The 26334-nt window shown below is 33.4% G+C and overlaps 2 protein-coding genes across 2 annotated transcripts; both read right to left on the bottom strand.

The window, feature by feature from the left end:
- Nucleotides 1-3535: 3535 nt before the first annotated feature.
- LOC129882292 (protein RETICULATA, chloroplastic) lies at nucleotides 3536-12154 on the bottom strand. Its single transcript, XM_055956530.1, has 7 exons — nucleotides 11249-12154; nucleotides 11057-11152; nucleotides 10496-10716; nucleotides 10337-10406; nucleotides 10115-10194; nucleotides 4876-4940; nucleotides 3536-4166 (listed from the first exon to the last, which is right to left on the bottom strand). Exons 1-7 carry the CDS (start codon nucleotides 11813-11815, stop codon nucleotides 3973-3975), a joined length of 1293 nt encoding a protein of 430 aa, XP_055812505.1. The 5' UTR covers nucleotides 11816-12154; the 3' UTR covers nucleotides 3536-3972.
- A 4540-nt stretch (nucleotides 12155-16694) lies between these two features.
- LOC129882291 (putative receptor protein kinase ZmPK1) lies at nucleotides 16695-19260 on the bottom strand. The gene has a single exon (XM_055956529.1). It carries the CDS (start codon nucleotides 19255-19257, stop codon nucleotides 16834-16836), a length of 2424 nt encoding a protein of 807 aa, XP_055812504.1. The 5' UTR covers nucleotides 19258-19260; the 3' UTR covers nucleotides 16695-16833.
- Nucleotides 19261-26334: the final 7074 nt, after the last annotated feature.

Raw genomic sequence — 26334 nt, 5'->3', positions numbered from 1 at the left:
ATTTTGTGCAGTTATCTCTTAGGAGTATTTTGTAGAAAATATGATTTCACAAAAATAGTCTTTGTAACTAATTTGTATTTAAACACATGTGTTTTACAGGTACATAACTTCATAATTCCTAAATTTTAACAGTATTATTTATACACACAACTAACTTCTAAGAGTATTTTGTGAAAATATAGCTTCACAAAAATAGGTCTTGAAACTAATTTGTGAACGTGTGTTTTTAATTTATATAAATTATTATTAATAACTAAATTTTGGCACAATTATCTTGAGCACTTATCCTTGAATAATTTTCATATTTTCTCTAAAATATTGAATGATTTTATTTGAAATCAGTAGATTATAATTTGAGTTATATATATATATATATATATCAAAATTTAATGACTTTTTAAAAAAGAAATTGGCTTTACGAAAGTACTTAAAAATATTTATTCTTGTTTTTAATACAAATCTGTAAATATTGAATTTAAAAATAATAACTAAAGTCTTAGCATTGCACTCAGTTAATGAAATTTGACAATAGAAATTAATCAACAATTTTAGAGATATGGATATCAACCTAATACAACTATCTGCACATCATAAATATTTGAACCAATTAAATACCAAATTACGAATATGATATTTAAATTTTAAAAAAAGTTATGCTAAAATGATATATATTTTGCTAAAAGTAGTTTATTTTATTTTTATTGTCTAGTTTTATAATTGAAGTAATCTATTCCCATATTTACCAAAGATGAAAAATCAAATACCTCTCATTGATATATCCAATTATTATTATCAAATTAAAGATATTTACAATTATGTGGTTTTTACCATGTTATGAATATATCACATGAATTCAAAGAAAATAAAATATTCCTTTAATTGATTAGTGGATGAATTTCCAAATGTTGGGATGAAAACTTCTAATGAGCCAGTCAAAAATTATCCATCACGTCAACAACAAAATGACCAATAATTTTATAAGAAATAAGTGTTTACCCCCTGCGACTTAGTTTTATTAATATAAATTCTTTCTTTACTTCCAGAAAACAATAATCTTAGTTCAAAAATAAGCAATAAAAAAAGAAGGGGAAAGGAGTGGAATAATATAGTAAATAGTTGATTATGAAGAATAATTAAAATACCACTAACCACCGTTTCAATTTGAATTAGAAACAAACAAATTCAAATGATATAAGCATTTTTCTTTTCGACGTATAAGGTGAGCGCTTGGCGAGGAAGTAGGGGAATAGGGAATGGGGTCGTACAGGTTGTGTGAGTAAGGTTAGTTTCTTTTTCTTTTTTAATCTTTATTTAAATATTTTTCTCTTTCAAAATAAATTGAAATTAATGTTCCATTTCAACATCCTAAAAATGTCAAGTTACTTATTTTTATACACAATTTTTTTTCTTGTAATGCAAACTCGCACAAACAAATTTAGAAAATAGTAATATGGATGTTATTTATGGACTGATTGATGCATCTAACTATTCTTTTATAACAATTTCAGTTTGTACACAAATGTTAACTAACCGTAATTCATATTTATAACTTTAGCAAAAATTGTAAAAAAAAAAAAATCAAAGGAGAAACTCAAACCAAAGATTTAATATATTCCAACCACACATCATGGAGAATATTAAATGACTTAATTTACAGTGAAAAAGAAAAAAAAACTATTCAAATTTTGCTTAAAACATTTTTATGTCAAAATAACATTCAATGCAGGTACCTTGTGTGCTTATTTTTTGCTTCTAATATAATGTTTTGATTTTGATATTATATAATTGCTTTTCAGGTATACCTACAATAATACAAACAATATTAACACCCTTGTTCCATCCTCTTCATCAAGAGCACAACATAGAGTATCATGCAAAATTGATTTTCATGTGTTTATCAAGAGAATTTTATGATTTAATAGTTAATAAAGGTGAGAAAAGAAAATATAATCTTTATGTTGCTAAAAGTTCTTGGTAAATGATCTTATATAGTAAGATAAGAAGGAAAATTATAATTTTCTTCAAGTACAAAAGTGTTTTTCTGTTTTTGATAATATATCATCTGTAAAAAATTAAGTTCATTGATACATATGTCATAAAATAAAAATGCTAAAACTGTAGACTGTGAAAATAAAGTTCATATATTCCAAATTCTAATAGACTGCAACTTGTCTTCATCTTGATTCTACTTAGACACTGAAGCACTAACAAAGGAACTATCCACAAAATTACACCCAATTTTAAAATTTTCAGTTCAGTTCAATAAATAAATATACGTAATACACATACAACAATGCAATAATCACTTACTTGTAAATTAAGGTGAAAAAGCATATTTTCGTATCTTCAGGCCTATTTGTTTTCGTTTAGATGCTTGAGGAGAAAAAAAAAAGATAGATTCCATAAATGCCTGTTTGGATTAGCTAAATTTATTAGGATAAATTCAAATAAAAATTCTAAATTGAAAAAAGAAGTCCAAAAACATTATGTTCATAATTTTTTGATGCTTGATCCTAAAAATGTGAAGTGGCTTAATGAGTCAGTTTTTGCTTTCTATTTTTAATAATATGTACATAAATTATTTTTCAAAAGAATTTGAATTTGAATTAGTGATATGCCATAAGAGTATTTCTATCTAAATGTGTGTTGGTGGTTCCTATTTTTGTGGTATTTGTGAATATGTTGTCGAAGTAGTATATTTTTTGTAGTGCCTATCTTTTTGGGTGTTGAATTTGTCCTGAAAATTTCACGGTAAGTATTTTTTTACTTTTTGGCAAATAACTAATCTAATTATTTTTGTGGTGCTGACACATGATTCAAATAATTTTAAACAAAACATATCTTTATCCTATGTTGTCACTTGGCATAATTCTAGACTGAATTTTCTTCCTTTTAATTATATATAGATTAATTTGATATTTTAAAGTTTGATTTTGATATTATATGGTACGATAAATCGATAATCATAATTTGACCGACTTCAGTTTACATATACTCATATAAACATAATTATAACATCGATTTTTCATATTATATCATACTTACACCTTACCTGTAGAAATATTCAATTAAAAAAAAAGTGCAAACAACTTCCTTCATAATCACTCATCTAAAGAGATTATTTCAATCAAGGTATAATCAAAGTTACAACAATGATTAATTTATACTAATACTATTTTATATATTTGTAGCATTATAATAATATACATGAATTTTATATGGAACTAAATTTTTAACTAGTACCGAAAACCAAACTTTTTAAAAATGCATAGCAAATACCATAATTAAAAAATACATAGCAAATACCATAATATCGAAATCACGATATCAAAAATTTCAATTTCGATATAGTATTTAGTATCTACTGTACCATGTCCACCCCTAGCCACATACGCATCATCTTCAAACCCCACTTATAAAAATTACACTGAATATATTATTATTGTACATTCCAAAATATTTTTCCACTACTAGGTAATGAGACATGAGTATTACTAATTCCCATGAAAAGGTTGAATGACTAGTTTGAAAGGTCTTTTTAAATAGGGCTATTTTCTGCTTTATTTCAATTTCATAAAATCCCATGAAAAAGAAGAGGAGAAAAAACGATCCAAATTCTAATGCAATCTGAATCCTTTATGATTCGAAACTCAACAATAATAGGCCCGTCTTTCTATCCTTTCCCACTTAGATGCCCGCTTTTTAATCCATTGCACGGTTCAAACTCATGACATGTCTCTAGCTTACCCATCACATATCTATAGGGGCAAACGTGTTTCTTTTGTTATTGGTGTAACCAAAACTCAAATCATCAACTGGAATACAACAAAGATGGAATTATTGAACTAGAACACAAAACAAGTGACAAAACTAGTTGGCTTAGTGATAAGTCACCTCCATCTCTAACTCTAAGGTCTTGATTTCGAGTGAAGAACCACTGATGCCTCCCCCCCCCCCCCCCCCCCCGAGAAGTTACTGCACACCGCTCCACCTCGCCCAGTCCACAAACTGCATTCCAGCATATACATTGTTGGCAAATCGTACACCAACTGTGAATGCCATTGCAACAGGTGGAAACTGCTTTCCCATTGGAGAAGATTCCACCAGACGTTCTAATCCGGTCACGATCTGTAACCTGGTGTTTGAAGAAACTCCAAGGAAAACACCTACACATAACATATCCGGAAACCAAATCAAAGCTGGCAGGCAGGCAAGATGGAGGTCGTAGAAAAAAGCGCAGCTTGCAGTGACGATGCATCAAAGAAAGCTAAAACACAGCATGATTCAAGAAACACTAGAGTAGAATATGCATTTTACTTGATTGAGAAGATACATGTACAATCTAAAAGTTCAAGTCCAAAAGTTTCTTCACCCTTTACCAGATACAAGGGAAAGTTAATTTGGTCAATTTTGAAAAGAAACATGTGATATCAATTTCTTGATTGCTTCATCACTCTCACCTTTGAATGCTCGGTGACATAATTGAGCTTTCATTTACGAATGCTCTATAATGGGGACAAGACCATAGAGCAAATAACGAAAGATCCCACAAACAAATATTGCACATTCTATACTATGATATCATTTTGTGGAAAAAATGTTATATGATGCAGGGAATCGTTAAATAACCAGAAGATGGTCTCGGTGGAAATAGTTCAGCATTTCAATGTAACAAGTACGATAACAGTTGAGAATTTTCAACAAGACAATTCAATGATCATATACAGGAAGAGCTGGAAAGAGATAAACAGGTATGAGAAAATATAAAGCATGCAGCATACATAATGTAGCTGGTAGATAAGGGTTTGGAAATCATTTGCTTGACGAACTTTATTATTAAAAGCAGGAACATATAGGAATGAAGAAATGGCGTACCCCAAAGTAATGCACTCTTTACAAGAGGTGGAACAGGAACATCGTCCTCTGATTTCTTGACGCTCCTGATGAACAAACATGTTAGTAAGAAAGGGACAACACAAACACATTAAATGAAGTATAATATCCACTTTGATCAACAACAAGAGCATAAACAGACTCATGCATCAAATTGTCATGCTACACAAACTATTAGCAGCAGGAAAGAAAATCTGCATTGGACTTCCCTCAACCTCTGGGGTACAAACATGAAAAGGGGAACATAGTAGATTGATAGAAGAAAGTTGTGCTGAACAAATGTTCCTTAAGATCATAGCTTTCAAGGTTCTACTTTCAATATTCATGTATTTTCCATGTAATATCGTCAGTCAGTCTAATCTGCTGATCCTTTTATAGTTATGATATAACTCAGGAGAACATCAAACCACACTAGGCTAGTACTAACTGACCAATCTAACATATTTGTCTTGTTTCGGGATGTTTTCCTTGTTTTCTGGATAAGCAACTGATCAGGCAGACTTTGGACATCACGAATTAAGTAATGTAACATAAAGATTTTGATACTGGGAGAGGTACAACGCTTCTGATGAATCAGGAGAGGGTTAGACAAGGATATGGTTTCTGAGAAAACCATCAAAAATTATCAGGGCAAGGTACTTAGCTTAATATGTACCAGTTAAGAAATAGCTGACGAGAGACGTATCAGATAAAAGAAGTATAATAGATATACCTATTTAGGTGCTATGATTAACCCATAATATGCACAAGGCTCATAATTCAGTTAATATCCGCAAACCTGACTTGCCCTTATTCTTTGTCTTGTCGGAATGCATTTTTCCATCGGAATCAGTAAACAAGACACCATACGAAGACTAGATGAAATATAATTTTATCATTAATATATATCAAGAATTGCTTTAAAACCATTAGAAGTGAGACAACAGTTGAAACTGAAGACCTAGTTTAAGATACTGAATGTTGTTTTTCTTTTTGATCAAGAGGATACTGAATGTTATTATAGCCAATTCTTTCTGGTTTACCTTTTTTTAAAATGATAGCAGTGTCTTGGCCAGCTTGCACGTTGTAGACAATAAAATTCGCGTCAAGAAAATAATAATCAAGACCGAAAAATATCATAACAATCTCTATGAATCCTCTGATTCTTCTTTTCGAATATAAATTCATGGGTTTTTTATCTTGAATTCAAGGGCCTTTGAGCTTGCTCTAGAACTTGCAGAGAAATTTGCGGTGTTTGATCCACAAGCTTTCTCTGGCTTCTTGTTAAAATTCAAGTGGTTTTTCGACATTATGAGGATGATTGTTGCGATATTTTCCGATCTTGATTATTATTTTCTCGACGTGAATTTTATTATCTATAAATTATGGCATACCCACTAGGACACAACAATATTTAAATTTGAGGCATGTGATGGACCCTATCTACCCGAGAGAGTAGGCTTCCTGTACCAGGTTCTTGGACTAATATATCTTGAATTTAATATAATTCGAATCATTTTATGAATTTACATCCAATAAATTTTGAAATGATTGCACAGACCTTCACTATTCCTCCACCGATGGTCTGATGGAAAAAATCATGTATGTTGTATTTTTGCCTCTGCTGGGTGTCGAACTTGAGACCTCATGGTTCTCCACCCACACTTCGATGACCACTAGGCTACACCTTGGGTGCAATAGTTTACTTTTTTAATCAATTAAAGTTGACATTTGCACCATCATCCAAATGGTAGTTTAGCAAAGTTGCAAATTGAGGGTACACAAACTCACCACTCTCCACTATTAAATTCCACCTTCTTTAAAGGAAAGCCCAAGGAGATGATGCTTCATGCCCCTCTTTTGAACTCCTATCTATTCAATTGTATAGCCTTACTACCTCTTTAAGCAATCATCTTTCACATAATGGTTGAAAGGTTTTGTTTTCACACCCAGTCTTCTTTTGATAGTCACACGGTATTGGTACCCCGACAATCTTCTTCCTTCCTCCTCCTTGCCATCAAACCTTAAAACTCTCTCCTTTGCAAATATTCTTACTGGGATAATTTCACTAACCTTCTTAGAAACATCCTAAATTTGCAAGGGCACGTGGAGGCAGATGTAGGCTTTTGTCTCTTCCATGAAACCATAGTCATCAGTTAGATTCCCTTATATCCATGTTTGAATTATGTATATCATCATTGACAGTAGGTTTCCTTCGGTCATGCATGGGCCTCATGACCATCGAGACTCATATTTACACATGTACCTGTCTATAAGTGCAAAAGAATTGCTCTCAAATCCTTCAGTTTGAACTCCAGCATTTTTCAGGCCCAACCAGATTTACAGTTGATTAAATTCCTTCTGCCATATCAAAGAAACATGAGCTTGCTTCAATGGCTCTAAAGCCATATCCAGCTACTTGCCTATCTTATCTGAGGAAAGCCTTGTTCTTTCCTTTGTCCTCTTAGCAGTTGTCAGCGCTTCCCCATACCTCCCTGTTTACAGATCTTTCATCTTTCCCAAGTCAAATGCAACTTCTCTTTATTCAGACACAAGCTTAGCTATGAAGCAAAAGTTTAATCAAATAAAACCTCTTAATACTTTAATAAAACTCTTGTCCCAACATCTCCTTCTTGTAACAGTTTGATTATGCCTTGTGAATGTATCCCTACTCGATGTTCTTAAATTTGAAATTAGACATTTCTTTTTCTTTTTGCTAAGTAGAAAGTAGGAAAACCTTATGTTCTTGATTTTCCTCCCTGGGGCCTCTATCACTTTCAAAGTGCTCCAGCACTACTACCTCCCTTATCCGATCTTAATGCAACCTTAAAACCTCTAAATTTCAAAACTTCCTACCACTGGAGCTGGGCCCTATCACGACTAAGGTTTGACAAACCTGAGCTTCTAAATTTGATGGATGTTAACATAATTGATAACTGCCAAAGAGCTACGGATCTCTACTCTTTCAAAAATTTAAAGGTTGGAAATGTACAAACAAAATAGCTTTGTGATGCTGCTCTTTAGTTTTTATATTCAACTGAAATTAGAAGTTGTAATGTTACCCTTTTATGCATCTTCACCCAGCCTCCCTTTGCTTAGGAACCAGGTGTCCTATCCTTCTCTGTGACAAAATATAAACGAGCACCTCTATTCCATTTTGAATCTACGCACCATCACCTTGCTCCTGTCCCCTCCCCTATAAACATCATCGAGGCATTTTTCATTGACCTCCACCAAATTGTATAACCACTGTCTCTTACACATCTACAACTCTTATTTTAACAAATAAAACCAGAGAATGGCAAGATAGCCATTCAGCCGGATTAGCAAAGAACAAGTGAGAAAAGAAACGCAATGGTTTGATTCCTAAAGTTAGTTCCTTAATCCTAATATATCAAGCAGTGTTTTGGACGGCGAAAGTCAACAAGAGTCTGCCTCGCTACAAAGCGAGGACATCAGCGAGGCGCTCGCCTTTTTAAAGTGCGGCGCCAATTAATGCCAAAAAATTAAAATATTTAATTGCATATATAAATAATCAAAATCTCAATAGCAATAACATATTAGCAACTATTTCATTCAAAAAACTGAAAATAGATCGTATATACTAAAAGTCTAAAACTTGAATGAGTAAAAAAAACAGAAGTCAAACCAATGAGGAAAAAACAGAGGTAGAAATAACTAGAAGTCTAAAGAAGAAGAAGGAAAAAGAAACACAAGAAGAAGAAATTAGAAGAAGAAAAGAAGAAATACGTATTGGTTGGACTTTGGAGTCGCCGGAAAAGTCTAGCTGGTCGCCGAAGAAGTCTAGTCGAGTTAATTGATTGGAGTCGCAGTCGCACTCTAATAGTGCAACTGTGCAAATTTGGAAAGAAAATCCTAAAATTACCTTTTAACTTTTAAAACCCTAAATTGGTTGCCTTTTTTATAAGAAAATATAAAAGGCGACGCCTTTGTCGTCATTGTCGCCATGGCGTCGCCTTTTGAAGATCGTCACATAGCTAATAGGTGATGAAGGGTCGCCTCACCTCGCCTCTTGCCATTGGCGACAAGGCGGTCGCCCTTCACAACACTGATATTAAGCATTAGAACTAGTTTATTAAAAAGAACAATGAAAAATCTAATATCTATGGGAAGGAAACAAAAAATTTAACATCTTGACAGTGGCAGATCTAGGATTTTGAAGTAATGAGTGCTCCACTCTCTTTAGCTACACTTGCTACTGCCACAAAGTATAAGTGCACAACTAATTAAAACTTAATGTTAAAATATTTAACAAATATACTATGATTTATATTATAGTTTAAAAAGGACAATTTATTCACAATTATCATTCGCAATTTTCATATTCTGAATACACAATAAATAGTATAAGGAAAAACTTACATGCATCGGGTGTTTACACCAAGTCAATGAATGCATGATTGAACATAACTTCAGCGCAAAATTATTAGCTTTAGATTGAATGTTTATGTTTAATTACAAAAAGGTTTAAACCATGCATGAATTTCTACAATTGGAGAAGATGGACTTTTGTTTGTTTTGGTTTGATGGGGTTTGGAGGGAAAGAAATTAAAGAAAAAAGCATTAAAAGAAAAGAAGAAAAGGAAAAAGACCAATTCATTTTTGGAGAAGAATGGGTCACGAAATTTGAGAAAGAATAAAATGGAAAGTAGAAAAGTTAAAATGAAGTGAATAAAGTTAAAGGAGAGGAATCAAAACCTTGAGGGGATTAGTGTCGAAATGGTCAAGAGAAAGGATTCAATGCTGCAACCACTAGAACTAAGGAGCTCCCTGTTGCACTTCCAAACCAAAGCACCCACCAGACTATTCTGTTGATGGGTGCTGACTTAATAATAATTGTTGTGTCGTATTAGTTGTTCAAATAAAATAAAAGTTCAGCGTCAAAAGCAATGGGTGCTGAGCACCCATAGGGTTCCACGTGAGTCCGCCCATGTATCGTGACACTCAAATATACATATCTAACTGGAGAAGTAGAATACTAATTTAAAACAGGGCAACATAATGGGGTTCGGGTCTCGAAATGAAGAATTCTGGTTTATCGATCTCCATAAGTATGATCATTGGTTCCGAATGAATCCCAAGTTCAAATCTGGGAAGGAGTAAGTCAGAAATTTATAACATCTTCAAGCAGCATCTATGTAAACTAAACCAGCAAAACCAACCACTACAATAAAAATAAAAGCCATGATAGTAGTATTAGTGAAATCAGAGAGAAACATACCGCTTGGCAGTCATTATCATATTTGCAATTCCTTGGCCAATGATACCACATCCAAACCCGACAAATCCATATAGAATGCCCTAAAGAAATATGAAGAACTGTAAGTTACACAATAGAATGCATTTATGAAAAGAACTATTACGAACAGGAGAGAGAATGGCATATGTAAACAGAGATACTGCAATCCATTTATAGCATATAATTCAATTATGAAAGTTTTACCTTGTAAAAATAAGCAGCAATTCTCTGATTCAATGTAAATCTACACCCTGGCCTTTCAGCTTCAAAAACGCTGCAGCAGATGAGTAATTGAAGTGAAAATCTTCTAAATAGTGCTCAAATTAAATGCAATAATATCACAGGGCTTGCATAAGTCAAAACCTGCTTGGAAGTGCTCCATATGCTCTCTGAAACCGACCAACAAACCCTTGAGATGCAGACGGTTGCCCAATTCGAGCATATGGTGCTAGCAACCCAACTAGAGCTACATTGACAGCAACGCCAACCAACATATCTGCAGCATACAATTCAAATTCCGCCCAAAAATCTTTGCCCCTCTTTTGAACTTCCGCTACTGTTGCACAAGTAGTGTCAATGACTATCTACATCACAGAACCAACGGAACCCATGAATTCGAAGTTGAAAAGCATATCAAGTATAAATATCAAGACGAAACAAAAATTACCACGAACAGTAGGTAAGGTGCACAACCTTACAAGTGATTTCAACGTCCACAGCAATTCACCATGTGTAATGCAAGTTTAGCATGGTTATACAACTAGAATTACTAATTGCTCCAAGCCGTAAGTTATGCAAACAGAATCACAGACGCAACAAGACGCACACTCATAGAAGTAGCTCACAGAGCAACTATTTCTACTGTTCTACAGCTCAATGAGTTATATACGGAACAGAATTATCAAAATCAAGCTCAACACAAACCTCAGTTCCAACTTTGAAAAGAAATGATGGATCAGCCAACATTCTGTTACGCAGCATAGCACATGACCTCATTGCAGCGCCGAGCCAAGCTGACCCCTACATTCACGAAAACATGAATTGCCAATCAAAATGCACATGTTCAATAAACCATTTTGTAAACAGGTTAATCATTTTCACCTAATCAAATTTTACCTGCAAGTCCAAATATCTAAGCAGAAGTAGCTTTCTGATCCCAACACTCTTTGCAGCCTCTATCATATCAGCAGGGAGTGTAGCCCCACGAGCCTCTGCCTCTCTCATCACATCCTCAAACTTCAGTAATGGCCCAAATTCCTCTTCTTCCTCATCACCTTCTCCATTGTCCCCTCCACCGCCTCCTCCTCCTCCTCCTCCGCCACCACCACCAGGGTATTTCCCATTTCCACCATTCCCATCAGCTAAAACTCCTTCCCCATCACCAACATTGTCAGCATCAAGAAGACTAACATCTTTCCCTACAGAATAAGCATCATTCTCTTTGAGTACTGTTTCTACTCTAACACTAGATGTTGATTTACCCTCAGGATTCAATGAACTCTTAACCAAAATTCTTGACTTGTGGTTGTTCTGACAAACCAAATAACCGATTTTCCCCATACCCACAAAATCTTGGCTCTTAACAAACGTAAAGTTGGTGTCTTTAATGGACTCCATGATAAAGATTTCATTTTTCAGAGATGTAAACTGACATAACCTGATACCTGATGAACAACCAGCCATTTCTACCAACCCCACAAAGTTTTTGCTCAAATTAATTCAAGAAAAGTCGACAAATAATCTGGGATTTCCCAAATAAAGCCTAGAAATGAAAGAATGGAATCTAAAGAACAAAAATGCAGCAAAAAAGAGAAGTAGGTTACTTCAAGATTTGATGATGATTGTGAGAGTAAGCTAGGGTAAGCTCTACTTATTTTCGCCACAGTTTACCTAGTAGGAATTTGCCAAGAGTGTGTAGGGGGTGGAGTGGGGTGGCCAGGTGGCGTGGGAGTAGGTGGGCATGAGAGAATCAGAGAAACATATAAAAATTAGATTTTTCCATTGAATGATTGACAAAAAGAGTGTCCCCTTAAATTGCCTTTATTTAAAGCATAGAATAAAAAATGAGATTTTTATTTGAGTGACTTTAAGGTGGATCAAAAAAAACTCCTTCTTATTTTTTATTGAACATAGAAAACATGTACATGCAAACATATACTATATATGGTACAACTCATATTATTGTTTATACAAGCAATTAGTGTGAGAATTCTTCCTCCCCTTGTTCACTTATAAATAATAGAATTTTAGGAAAGATATATTCAAAATAAGATACAATATCATGCCCAAGTCTCATTTGTTTCTATTTAATCGATGTTTGAATTTGAATGGTTCAAATATTAGATCATTAAATGTATTTATTTTTTAAAAAAAAATCACTTAATGAGTTTGAAAACATCTGATTCGGTCAGATCTATGAGAGAGTATTATTTATATTCAGACTATTTTTAAAGTGTTAATCTATTTTCCCGTAAAGTTCAAACATCGTTATCTTTTTCTCTCTATATATGCTTGCCTTCTCACTCTCTCCCTCTCAATTATCAGTGTCTGCCTCTTCTCTTTCAAAGGGATGTTGAATTTTTTTTCTCTTGAACAAGTAAGATTACAAAAAAAAATTATAAGTATTTGATTTATTAATTTGTATATTCAAAATATTTTTGGTATTATTGTTTGCTTCTCAAGAACTCTAAAATTTTGCTTGCAATTTCAGATTTTGTTTATAAAATTAATAATCTTATCTGTGCTTATTCGATAATACAAAATTTGTGCTACTTTCACTTTTATCCTTTTGATTATTCCTAAACTATTCTCAAAGAAAAAAATCAATTTGTTAAGAACCCTCTTATAAAGTTTCATAAATATTACGAAACAAACAAAAAGTAAGAGAATTATAACAAAAAACTCAAGCTTTAGTTTTGTTAAATTAATCAGTCAGATTTTGAATATTTTTTGCCTCATATACATATCACTATATCACGTAATGAATAAACAAAAAGATTACGTAATGAATAAGCAAATTAATAATATTTTCATCAATGTGTTAGAATTTTAGAAGGACATGCCCTATATTTTTTGATATTCTTTTTTCTAGATTAGGCTCATCAACAACTTTGACACTTAAGGGTGTTTGGTTCAAACACAAGTTATGATGAAATTAGTTATGTTGAGATTATTTATTTTAAGATTAGTTATCCTGATATTATTTCTTATTGATTGTGTGGATTATTGTATTAAAAATAATAAGCATTGCCTCCTTTTTAAGAAAAATTATTTGTTTACAAAAATAGCCTTTTATCTTATTTAATTTCTACACATTATTTTATAGAGCTTTTGTTCTTCACTCTTTTAAACAAAATCTCCATCTTATTTAGCTTAATTATTTTTGTGTTCTCAAGATTGTGTGTTGACTATGTGCAAGGAAAAAATTGGATCAAAACTATCATAAAAAATTGGATCAAAACTCATCGGACACTGCATCAAAACAATAGTAAAAAATTGACAAAAAATGCATCAAAACAGCCTAACTTAACAAAACAGTAAAAACTACACTTAAATAGCAAAATCTGGACAAAAATTGCACTAAAACAGCGAAAACTGAACAAGAACCGCACTAAATAAGAAAAAACTGGACAAAAATCTGATGTGAAAAGTGATAATAAAAAGAATTTAAGGGGTATTTTTGTCATTTCAATTATATTATCCGATAAGTTATCCTGGTATTGTTATTCCACCCTGGGGGAGGGATAACTCATCCCAACACTATTTATTAATCCTAGAATAAGTTAGTCCATCCTATGTAACCAAACAAAGGATTAAGAGACACTAAAATTTTATCCCATGACTATTTTCTCTTATCCATCACACCAAACGACCCTTTAGGGGTTATCATTCGATTATCTACTTCATAATATATGTATATATATTCTATAAATAGTATATATTTTATACTAAATATACATATAATATCATACACATATATATGTAGCCAAATTAACACTTCAATTATATATACAACAACAACAACATAATCAGTAAAATTCCACAGGTGGAGTCTAGGGAGGTAGAATATACACAGACCTTACCACCATTTCATGGAGACAGAGAAGTTATTTCTGGAAGACCTCCGGCTCAAAAGTATCAACCCCAAATAAGACAGAAAAATCAGTTAAAATATTATAATGGCAAAAACGAGAAGCGATGCAAATTGTACAAAACAAGAACAGTAACAATAACAAAGTAATGTGATAATCGAGAGGCGTAACCACACAACTATGATGGCACTCCCAGACTTACGACCAAACTTAAATCATCATAGGGCAAGACATCATTCTATCACTATTAGTCTTCTACTCCTACTAACCTTCTACTCTAATCTGCGACTTTCACTCTTTTCAATTATATATATATATATATATAAACTAATTGATTGAAGAGTACATTTACATAATTTCCTAAAATAATAACTTAGTACACTTGTCAATACAAGACTTCTAAAATTGTTGTGTTTCAACGAATGTTGAACTCTCTCTCGGAATCAAAATTAAGATGAAAATATAAATATTCTCCAACGGAATATTTTTAAAGTTTGTGTCATAATTATCATACGAAATATAAAAATGCAAGAGGTTTAAAAAGAACATGATATATTAGAGAAAGACATCTTCGTGCGTTGAAAATACGCCTTTTGTGCATTTTTTCTTTCTGGCGGAAATAAAACAACAGAAAAAGACTCAATCTAGGATGGTCTGGGAACATTTACTATTATATTTTCCACAAAGAAATCGTTTAAGAAAGTATTATAATTGTTTTATTTAGTTGCAAATAGTAAAATTGTCTTACATGTGATTACATATCATCAATTTATTAGTACCTTAGGCGAGCCGTAGTAAAAACACACCAAAACGATAAAAAGATATTATGAGGTATAAGCTCCATTAGTTTGGGTGTATGCTTAGTGTTGGGCGAATTTTTATTTTGAGGCGTAAGCCCGATAAATCGCTCCTAATTAAAATTAAAATTGCTAAACAAGTCTTTAAACTAATACTAAAAAATACAAAATTCAACTTTTAAATTTTAAAAAGTTAAAGAACTCAAACTCAAAATATTTTTTAATTTTAGCCCTATTTTTTATGCTTTCTCTTCGTTTTCACCTTTTAGAAATAAAAATTTATCAATATACAAACTACAAAGTAAAAACATATCATGCTTCATCTTATGGTTTGATGTTTCTAATGGTAGGTTCCTTCTTTGCTTCTTTTTTTCAAGTTAATTAAAAAATTTCAACTCATTTTTTAAAAAGTTCTGATTATTGTTTTTAGTCAATTATTGATTTTGATTAATATTTAAGATGAAGCAATTCTATGTAATTAATATGCTGTGCATTAAAAAAATTAAGTGTTATGTATATATATATATATATATTTATTTTTTTTTTAATTTTTTTTTTAATTACACCTCTTAGTTCCTTCTCATCCACAATCGTTTTTTATCCTTCCGTGAACTTAATGTAGAAGTTGAAACATATTTGTTCCAATTAATAAGAATTTGAAAGAAGACAATCACATAGTTACAGAATATGAGAAGATTTTATCAATAAACTTTGAAGACTACTATATAAATATGCATATCATTATTCATTCAGCAGATGCTTAATTTTATCATCTACCTTTTCTGCTACATTCTGAGTAAGTCCAATTTTTTTATTTAATTACTATATTTTATTTCATACATAGATTATTGACAGTGCTATTATGATACAAAATTACTTTTTATGATATTAAATCAACTAAATTATGCCTGAATTTAATGTGACAAGAAGGCAAATTTCCTATGTAAGAAAATAGAATAAAACCACATGAGACTAAATGTGCTTTGCCAATTGATGAGTTATCTGATGTAGCTGTGCACAAAGCATCTCGTGCTAGCAAAGTCTGGGGAAGGGCAGAACCTCAATGTAAGGGTTAATGTTTGTTTCCACAACTTGAACTCGTGATCTATAGATACTCTTTACCATTACTCCAAGATTCCCATTATTTTTCCGGCTACATGGATAAAAGAAAGAAAAGATGCAGAATGAAAGGAAAGGGTATGAAAGAGTATATATTATTTGGTTTGTGATTATGGCTAATTATTAATACTCCAATGTTACAGAAGAGGAAAACATGGGACATCAATAATTTAGAATGTTTAGTTGAGATTTCACATTGTTGGTCCCAAGGCCGAATAAAGGAGGAGGGTTGCCGAGTGTCAGTCGGAAACAACCTCTCTACCCCAAAGCAGAGGTAAGGCTGCGTACATCGTCTTACCCTCCCCAGACCCCACTTGTTGTTGTTTAGTTGAGATTTCAGTAAATAGAGTACTAAGAATCAAAACCACCACAGCTGCACTTAGTGTTATAGTAGTACTTGTTTTTACTACTTCTATATGTATATTCTGAGTCTTTTAGTTAATAATTTTACAATCTCCATGTTATCATGAGTTCAATATTTGTAAAAGATGACAGATTTCCATCACAGAATTAGCTAGTATATGATCAAGATTGCAGAAGTTAATGCGCGGACATTAAGAGAATTATAGAGTTTGCTAGTGATTTTTCAGTAGAAGAAAAATACTAATATTAGTCAAAGATGAAAAAACAAAATGGTTTATTCAATTTCCTTTCACATATTCCAATCTCTCTTTACATTTAGAAAGGGAACTTCCTATGTTGGTTGTGTTGTTTCATCTTCACAATCCAGCAATGTTTGGACCACTGAGGCCATTGTAGGCCTTTTATTTCTGTCTTGCTCAACACAAGAAAGGCCTATTTCAATCAGTGTGACTGCCTGGTTCTTGATAAATTTGCCTTCTAATCTTGGATCAACAATTTTCTCCACCCAAGAGTCTTCGTCACTTTGAATCTTCCTCTTCACCATACTGACAAACTTTACGAGCTGTGAATCTTGTTCGTGATCACATTCACTATCATCCACCACCCAACTTGACAGCCTACTTCCCTTGACCATCTCTAGTATTACAATCCCAAAGGCATAAACATCAACTTTTGCTGTTATAGGTTGGTTCAAAGCCCATTCTGGAGCCATATAGCCTTTAGTACCGCGAATCTTTGTGAAATCTGAACCAGGGCCGCCTCTTTGGGAGAGCTTTGCAAGTCCAAAATCTGCAATCTTGGGCTCGAGTTCACCATCGAGAAGTATATTTTCAGGCTTCACATCACAATGAATCACCCATTCAAGGCATTCATGATGAAGATATGCAAGGCCTTTTGCTGTCCCTAATGCCACTGCAAACCTTTGTTTCCATCTGAGAATATCAGCCCTGGAAAGATGTCTATCAAGTGATGAGTTCTCGACGTATTCATAAACCAAAAGCTGACGTCTACCTTCAGAACAAAATCCCCACATCCTGACCAAATGCATATGGTTGATTCTTCCTATGGTAGTCATCTCTGCCCAAAATTCTTCTTGAAACTCATTTGCAAGTTTCTTGACTGCTACCGCCCTTCCATCTGCTAAAACTCCTTTGTAAACAGCTCCTGAACCTCCTCTTCCTAGCTCAACATTGAAGTTTTTTGTTGCATTCTTAAGTTCAGTATACGTAAACCTCCTGAACTGAGTCGATGACACCATTCTATATCCGTCCTCAATGGAAGCAGGAATCCCATGTTTGCTAAACAACGCCCACCAGCCTAACACGAAGAATAGAATCTCTATTCCACCAAGGGTGGAACAAAACAAGTAAAGATAAATCCACTTCACCTTCTTAAAATCCAATACATACATAGATGGAGAACCAAAAAGAACGTTTTCCGGACTCGATCCACATTTTGCATCAGTACCTTCAAGCATCAAAACACCTGATTCTGATGCACTCAGATTCTTAGGGAGTTTCATGAATACACTTCCAGGAAAACCAGGAGACCTGTATCCATTAAAAAGGATGCCTTTAGTATAGCATGATCCCTCACCAGTTAGCCTATAAACAAATGCACGACAACGTGGATCATCCAAACATAATGTCCTACAAGATTCAAATGACAAAGGTGTAGTGGCATTGAGATCAAAACCCCAATAATCAACATTAGGAATCTCAACAAACTTGACATGTTGTTTAGACTCCAAAATCCTTGAGCTAAACATTGGCCTACAACCTCTACTCCAATCACTTCCATTAACCATCTTATATCCAGGAGGACATGTACATTTAGGCTCTGTCACATAAGTACATATCGAAAATCTTCCACATATTCCATGCACAATACAAGCTTGTGCAATAGCTTGCCACGAAATCGTCCACAACCCCGTCGAGCTATCCAAACTATACATTCTCAAATTCCCATCAGTGTCTATAGTCAACCTTCTTAATATCCCAAACCCCATATCAGAAACATTGAATTGCAGCATATCACTTGAGAAAAATCTACCCATTCCATCAAAATAAGCAAATCTACTACTATTTTGACTAGTTCTACCATTCCCATACACGAGTCTATCGGGATTAGGCCAGTATATACTCGAAACTAGAGGACCATCATAGATCATCCTCAAAACATTATCACTATCAAAGTACAAACTAAAGTATCCAGGTGATAAACTCCCTTTCCTCAAAGGAGGAACCAATCTATGATTCTTTGTAAAAAATTGATAAGGCAATAAAGTATCAGTAGGTAAATCAAAACTCTGCCACAAAACATCACCTTTTGGATTCTTCAATACTAAGTTACCTGTTTCAAGAACCTCTGCCTTCTCAATATCAAATGAGGTTGTGTTTGTTTGCCAAACAATTGTGTCATCAACATCTGTTATAACCAAAGCTCCATTCTTTCTTAATGTCAACTTTGATCCTTTGAGATTAACAGGCCTATCTTGTTTAGCATTCCAAACAACAGTTTTGTCTCTTGAGTTTGTGAACCAAATGCCAAAATAGTAAGCATTAGTAGTACTTCCTATGGGATAAAAACCACAAGTGAATGTTTTTTGTGGAGAAGTAATGAAATGTGAATCATCTTTAACTGAAAAAGAATCACCTCTAAACAGAATTCTTGATGCTGTTATCAAAGGGAAAGACAATACAAGAAATGAGAAAATGAAAAAGGGAAAAATATAATAAAATTTCAAACTTTTCATGGTTTCAAGAATTTGGTATATTATAAATGTTGAAAGTAGATGAAGGAAAAGAAGTAATGGGGCTGCTTTATAATGTACAGTTTCATTTTTTATTTCAGATTCAGAAACATAAGTCAAACATCTAAATTGATTCAAGAATTAAATTAAAAAAAACATCCTAGTTGGTTCAAACTAAATGGACAAAGATAATAAAGTATGAATACTATAATTTAGCAAGTGGGAATTTAAGAATGACAATGATTTGTGGACGTGTCTTTTTCTACTTCTTTTTCTTTTTTTAATAGGTACTTATTTCGTTCAATTTTATTTGTTTGTTATACTCACTTGGTTCCTAATTCCTTATTATTATTTATAATCATATCTCAATGTATTTTTTTCAATCATTTTATTTGTTACTCCCTCTATTTCAAAATAAGTAAATTATTGGGCCTTTTTTTTATGTTCAAAATAAGTAAATTGTTCAAATTTCCAAAAAGTTATTAAAAATTTATTCCATTTTTGTCCCTTATTTACATTTTCTATGTGATAATTTTAAGAGAGTTACTTGTTCATATTTATAATTTTACTTTGAATTATTTATATTTTCAAGAATAGTTTGAGAATAACTAAAAGAACAAAAGTGAAAAGTAGTATTCAATTTATGTTCCAAACATTTTTCTTGAATGTGCATTGTCTCAACATTTCACTTATTTTGAAATGGAGAGAATATTTCTCACATCTTGTTTGGATGGTTGTTACCCGTCGTATTGTATTGTAATGTTAGTTTAGATACAATATTTGTTTTGAATGTTACTTAAATTTTATTGTATCGTATCTTTTAAATCCATTTTTAGGTAACGGCGAAAAGAACTCATTTTATGTAACAACCGATTTGGTGTGATCGCGTCGTTACCTTTAATATTTTCTTCTCATTTTATCTTTACTTATTATTTATTAATTATATTTTATCATTTATCCTATAATTTCAATGTAGCTCTAACTCGTAACCTAATTTTCTTATACGTTTATCATTCAAATTGTTGATGTGTGACATTATGTAATGATGGAAAACGATACAATCTATCCAAATGTTGTATTCATTAGAACAATACAATACGATACAATACAACATAATATAATACAATACATTATGAAACAATACTTAACAACCATCCAAACAGATGCTAAGAAATATGTCAAATCAATACTGAACAAATAAAAATATACGGAATATATAAATGCGCATGTTTGTTTGACATTGAGGCGGCTGAGAAAGATGTTAATCATTATTATAGGGTTGGTAATTCCATGGAAGCAAGAATCAACTGTTGATTTAGTGGTGTCTATAAAGGGTGGACGTAAGTTTTAGAGATCATAATTCAAATTTCAAACATAACAAAAAAGAATAAAAATAATTTGTTCTCATTTAATCTATATTGGGGAGGGATAACAGATATATGAAACACCATCTTTATAAATTAAAAAAATGGAAAGCAAAAAGAATTAGTGACAGCATCACGCATGACACACATGGAGAGGAGTATAATCAGGGGCGGATCCAATATTTCAGTATGGGTTCATTTACGTTTAATACGGAATATAAATTTATTAAAAAAATATTAAAATTATAATAATATGTACGAATAGATATGAAATTCATATTTATAATAGGTATACATAAGTATGATTATTAACTTGGATTCATTTGACAACTATAATCTTTATCTTCAGTACTAATGCACAAGTAGACACTTTACTATTTAAAACTTGATCAAATAGAGACATTCATCCTACGTACATGGTAGTTTTGTGTCCTACGTGGTGTCCTACGTGTATTATGTCGCATAAGACACGTGTGTCTACTTGCTCAATTTTATACAAGTTTAAATGTCTATTTGTACAAATTCAAAGTTGAAAGACATAAATATCAGCCAAATCCAAGTTAAAGAGTATATCTATACATTATGCTTTTATGTCACGATTCAATTCCTTAGGTCATGATGGCACCTACTATAACCCTCTAGTAGGTAAGTCAACCCGTCAACCCAAAACTTCAAGTAATGGGTTTGAGGGCAGAAACTAAATAAGAGTATCGAATTATAAAAGTAAACAGAATGAATAAGCGAAAGTAAACCAAAACATGTTTTAAACAACTAAAAATCCCTCCCAAAACCTGAAAGTCACAAGTACAGAGCTGCTACAAAATAAAATACGAGTACAAGTTCCGAAAGTGGACCGAAAATATATATAACAACTGGCTAGTCTCAGAAGGCAAAAGACGGGCCATCCATGCTGAAGGAGACAGGAATGATCCAAAAACGCCAAGTACTCACCCTAGTCTCCGAAGTTGACTGCAACAGGCTCGATTTATCCATGGCGATAGCTGGTGCTCGATCCTGCATCACGAAAGTAGATGCAAAGTGTAGTATGAGTACCAAGACAACAGGTACCCAATAGACATCATAGGCCGATTGAGCAGAAAAGGTAAAAACAATATAAAATAGGAGAATAGCCTAAATAGGAGTCAACATAAGCATCAAAAGGGGAAAGAGTACTACCTATGAGAACTACAACTAACTATACCCAACTGGGCCCCCATAAGACCAGCCGGGACACTCGTGCGCAAGTTAAATAAAAACCCGGATGACCCCCATAAGCCCGCCGAGTACACAGAATAGCTACAACTACCAAGGCTAGGAACCAAGAATCTGCGATGTTAGGAGCCGAAGTACTATATCATTTCCAAACCCAGAATCTCTAAGAGTCAATCGATCTAGTGGTGACTTAGGGGTAGAGGCCGAGACTGGGACCTAGATGCTCACCCGAATGTTCAAAGTGGCCAAGGCTGGGACTGGGTACCCGGATGCTTGCCATAATACATAAGTGCGGTCGAGGCCGGGACTGGGTACTCGAATGCTCGCTGTAATACATTATTATGATAGAGACCGAGACTGAGTACCCGAATGCTCGTCATACTAGTAAGTCGGTAGAGGCCGGGGCTGAGTACCCGGATGCTCCCCGATAATTCAGAATGGAGGCCGGAACTTGATACCCGGATGCTCACAGATAATTTATCCCATGATGCCAAACATTCTACTCCCCAACTAGAATACAACAGTATCAAAAAAAATCTTTTCCCAAATGAGTCAATCGATATGCCGCCAAAGCTGGAATCGGAACCAAAGTCAACGATCATGAAATCTAATATTGCCGACGCATCACGAAAGTCACGATTGTATCGATTTATGGATGAAGATATTTTTAAGAGCAAGGGTAACGCCTAACTAAGGCCAAACTACCAGGCACTAGCCCGCTACACTATTCTACAAGGATCTAAGTCCACCGGAGCAACGCCGGAACATTTAAAGCAAGTTTACATCATATACTAAGACCAACATACCCCACAGTATCAACAACATGCCCATTCAACTCTCCTTATAATACTAACAAATAACGACAAGATACACATGCTTCTAAATATCCGAAAACCCGATAATAAGCCTAAAGCATGGTTTCTAACACCTAAGATATACAATCAAACTACCCAACCCAAATTCCAACAATTTCAACATGGTTTCACACATTCCAGCTCAATCTAAAGAAAGGTAAAAGCGTAGTCTACCTGTAGGCTAAACACGCGGGCTCCAAATTACTTTGCCGGAGCTTTTTCCTTCCGAACTACATCAGAATGTTTTCAAGCTATCAAAAATAGAACCACGACGTCAATATGGTCGTTTAGACACTAATTTCATAATTTTTGGAGACAGACCAATTTTGGAGTCTAAAAAGGGAAATGTAGGACCCGCATCCAGAATTTCGGATTTGACCCCCAAAACAGGTTCTAAATGTTACCCCAAGTTCAAAAATCAGATTTATAACACAATTCGGGGTGAAAAAATAACGCAAGACGGTCAAACAATCAATTCCCACATTTTCAAACTAAGAAAACAAACAAGGCAGCCTTTTTACGCATCAATTTCTCAAAAACGAAACTCTTCCAATCAAAACAAATTATACCATGATATTCCTTGCGAAAACCCCCACAATCTAGCCTCAAGAATCACTCAAAACGGAGTTATATTGATCAAGATACACTCTTCCAAAATTCAACAAAATTTGATTCTGAAAAATACTAAATCAGCAGCTAAATATCGATTTATTACCTCGAACGATGTGCCAAAAGAAGGTTCCTACACCTCCACGATGTTCTCCTTAAAATTACACACAAGATACCCTCTGAAATCACCCAAATTAGAGTCCAAACAAATAAGAACCAACCCCTCAAAGATTAACAATATTCTAACTCAGAAATGTAACAACCAGAGGCTAAATTTGAAGTTTTATCTCAAACAAAGCCTCCCCTCGCGATTCCAATCTCCCCAACAGATTCCCCACGAAAAACTCTTGAATTTAAACCCTTGAATCGTCAAAATCGGGTTTATATAGATCAAGAAATAAATTCTCAAATTTTTTTAAAAATTAATTCCGAAAATAGAAAGGGCAGCTGTTATATCGCGAATTTACCTCAAACGAAGAGTACCCAACAGTCCCCAAGAACTCCAATGCGTAGCCATGAACTTCCCGAATACACTGGGCTTCGAATCACCCAAAATGGAGCTCTAGAACTCAAGTTATGGAGTTTGAAAGTTGAGACCAAACCCAAAAATGTCTTGCTACTGCTGCTGCTATGCTGCTGTTGATTTTGGGTTTTTCCAAAATCTCCGACAAGGTACTCGAGATTCGTTCGAAATTCGATAAAAATAAACCAGATATGCTACCCCACTAAAATCGACGTTCCGAACTCAATGGTGCATTCAGAATTTCCATACGAGATTTTTTTAATAAAAAGTGGATCCCACAACCAAGAGCCATTTTAAGCCATATTCTACAACGGGCTTCGATATTAGTCTGGAAGCCTTGAAAAGCGAATGAAGGGTCATTCCAGACCAAAATCAACATTCCGAAACTAACCGCGCTGTCAGAATTTTTATTCAGCGCATCTTCCAAGAATGTTGACCAAAGTCAACCATAGACTAAGTTTCAAAGTCAAAAGCGCCAAATGGCCCCAAACTCGTATCGATTGCCTCGATAGTCATTCCAACAGTGCTACTAGCCTAATTTGGTCATTCCGAAGCTGATGAAACTATCAGAATTTAAATTCGAGATTTCGTTGACCCAAAACTCGAAAAGTCGCAACTAAACCAACTTAAGCCTTCAAAATACCAAAACGGACTCGGAACCTCTAAAAATTCAACCAACACTTCTTCTAGACCAAAAACCATCTTCCGAATTCAACGGAGTCGTCGGAATTCCATTCCGAGCATCGGAACTCCAAAAGTTGAACAAAGTCAAACCTTGGCTTAAAGTTCCTCAAATTCTCAACTCAAGGCCTCAAATCTTCGTTACAACTCCAAAACTGATTTCGTAAAGTCTCCTAAGCCTATTTCGACATTTTGGAGCTGCTGGAATCGACGGAATTCCATTCCGAGACCCGTAGCTCCAATTGACCCCAAATACCACTTTTTAATACTTAAAGCTTATGAAACTCAAAATTTCCAAGGACTTAACTTTTTATGGGATTTTCTAAAAATCAACACCCGGTAACAATTAGAAACGACTCGAGCCATCTAAAGGGAGGGTAAAATAATCATTTTACAAAATTCCAAAAAAATGACCTTCAGGGTTATTACATTTTATAATATTACGAATATCTCCGTTTTATTGAGTTTGATGCACTCTGCCAGGAAGGTACAACAACCTACGTTCGCGAGTAATGGTTAACCGCCCATGGTATTCCACTTTAATATTCCTAAAAAATAAAAAACTTTTTGAAGGTAATATTAATAAAATAATAATTAATTAAAAGAGCATGATTTTAGCGAGGATATAAAAATCCAGATATATTATTTTTTTCATTTGTAATAAATAAAATAAAATAATTATTACAAAATAGTTAAATTAAGATCAGATGTAGCTGTAATATTGCAAATGTGAGAGAGAAAGGTCAATGAAACAAAACAAAATGTCAAGGGAGGTCTTTAATAAAATAAAAATTAATTTTGAATCCGCTCTAATATAATTGGATTTAATTGGGGGAGATAGTTGCATTTGCCTTCTCAAGGAGAACTTGTACGTGAATTTGTCAAAAGTCATTATTGGTCTTCTATTAGTTTTGTTTTTCCAGTCCATCTTTACCTTAGAAGAAGGGAACCCACTGGAATGTTTTCCAGTTTCTACAATGGAAAGGGATATTTGCAATTTATTTATTTCACAACTTGGATGATTATTCTATTTTCGATAGCTTATTTATTTCGGTTATTGTCATGTACCAAAATTCCTAGGGGCCGCCCACTGACTCAAAGACCAAAATTGGGATCTTAATATCATAGTTGAATATTCTATTTTTCAAAATTCATTAGATTAAAAAATAAATTAAAATGTGGAAAGTGTTGATATAGCAATTTAAATCAGCCAAAAAAAATATGTATCAATGCATCAGAAGGTTATATTTTTAGCTATTGTGACTTTTTTGTTATATTGACGAAAAAATTGTGATTTTTGTGTTAGAAAAGTCGAATACAAAGTTAAGTACTAGAGAGGGAAAAAAAAGAAGATAATTTAATGATTATTTATGAAAATTATTCATGATACTTGGTTAATAAAGAATGATTATTTTGAAGTTATACGAACTATCTTCAAAAAAGAATATAAAGGTAAAGCTTACGTGCCACAAGATATATCGTTTTCAAATTTCTTACGGTAAGACCAATGCACCATCAACCAGTGTCGTAGTGAACACGATATACTCTTCAGCTAAATCGTTTACCTTGTAGACAAAGAAGATATAGATAATATGTCCTGCTTGATTTATAAGACTATATCATCAATTGTATAAGTATATTATTTTACTTAGCTTATCTCTTTCATGACTTTTCAAACTAATCAATCTCAATTTGCCTTCGCAAGTTTCTCTGTATTTTGAACCAAAATATACGGCAAAATCAAACAATGTATCTTAGAAGAATTCTAATTTGAAGTAAAACTTTTTATTATTATTTTTATGCTGAGAAACTAGAATAAAGATTGAAATTCCATATT

The sequence above is a fragment of the Solanum dulcamara genome, chromosome 3 (genome assembly GCF_947179165.1).
Source record: "Solanum dulcamara chromosome 3, daSolDulc1.2, whole genome shotgun sequence".
NCBI classification, from domain to species: Eukaryota; Viridiplantae; Streptophyta; class Magnoliopsida; order Solanales; family Solanaceae; genus Solanum; species Solanum dulcamara.
This window is presented reverse-complemented; position numbering and strand designations above follow the sequence as displayed.

Bases quoted from the DNA above. Each gene is read 5' to 3' on its own strand.
- LOC129882292 (XM_055956530.1), bottom strand. From the start codon at position 11,815: ATGGCTGGTTGTTCATCAGGTATCAGGTTATGTCAGTTTACATCTCTG. The intron at 10,717-11,056 runs GTTTGTGTTGAG...TCTGTGATGTAG, and splicing joins TTTTCAAAGTTGGAACTGAG to ATAGTCATTGACACTACTTG. The intron at 4,167-4,875 runs GTACGCCATTTC...TGTTATGTGTAG, and splicing joins AAAGAGTGCATTACTTTGGG to GTGTTTTCCTTGGAGTTTCT.
- LOC129882291 (XM_055956529.1), bottom strand. From the start codon at position 19,257: ATGAAAAGTTTGAAATTTTATTATATTTTTCCCTTTTTCATTTTCTCA.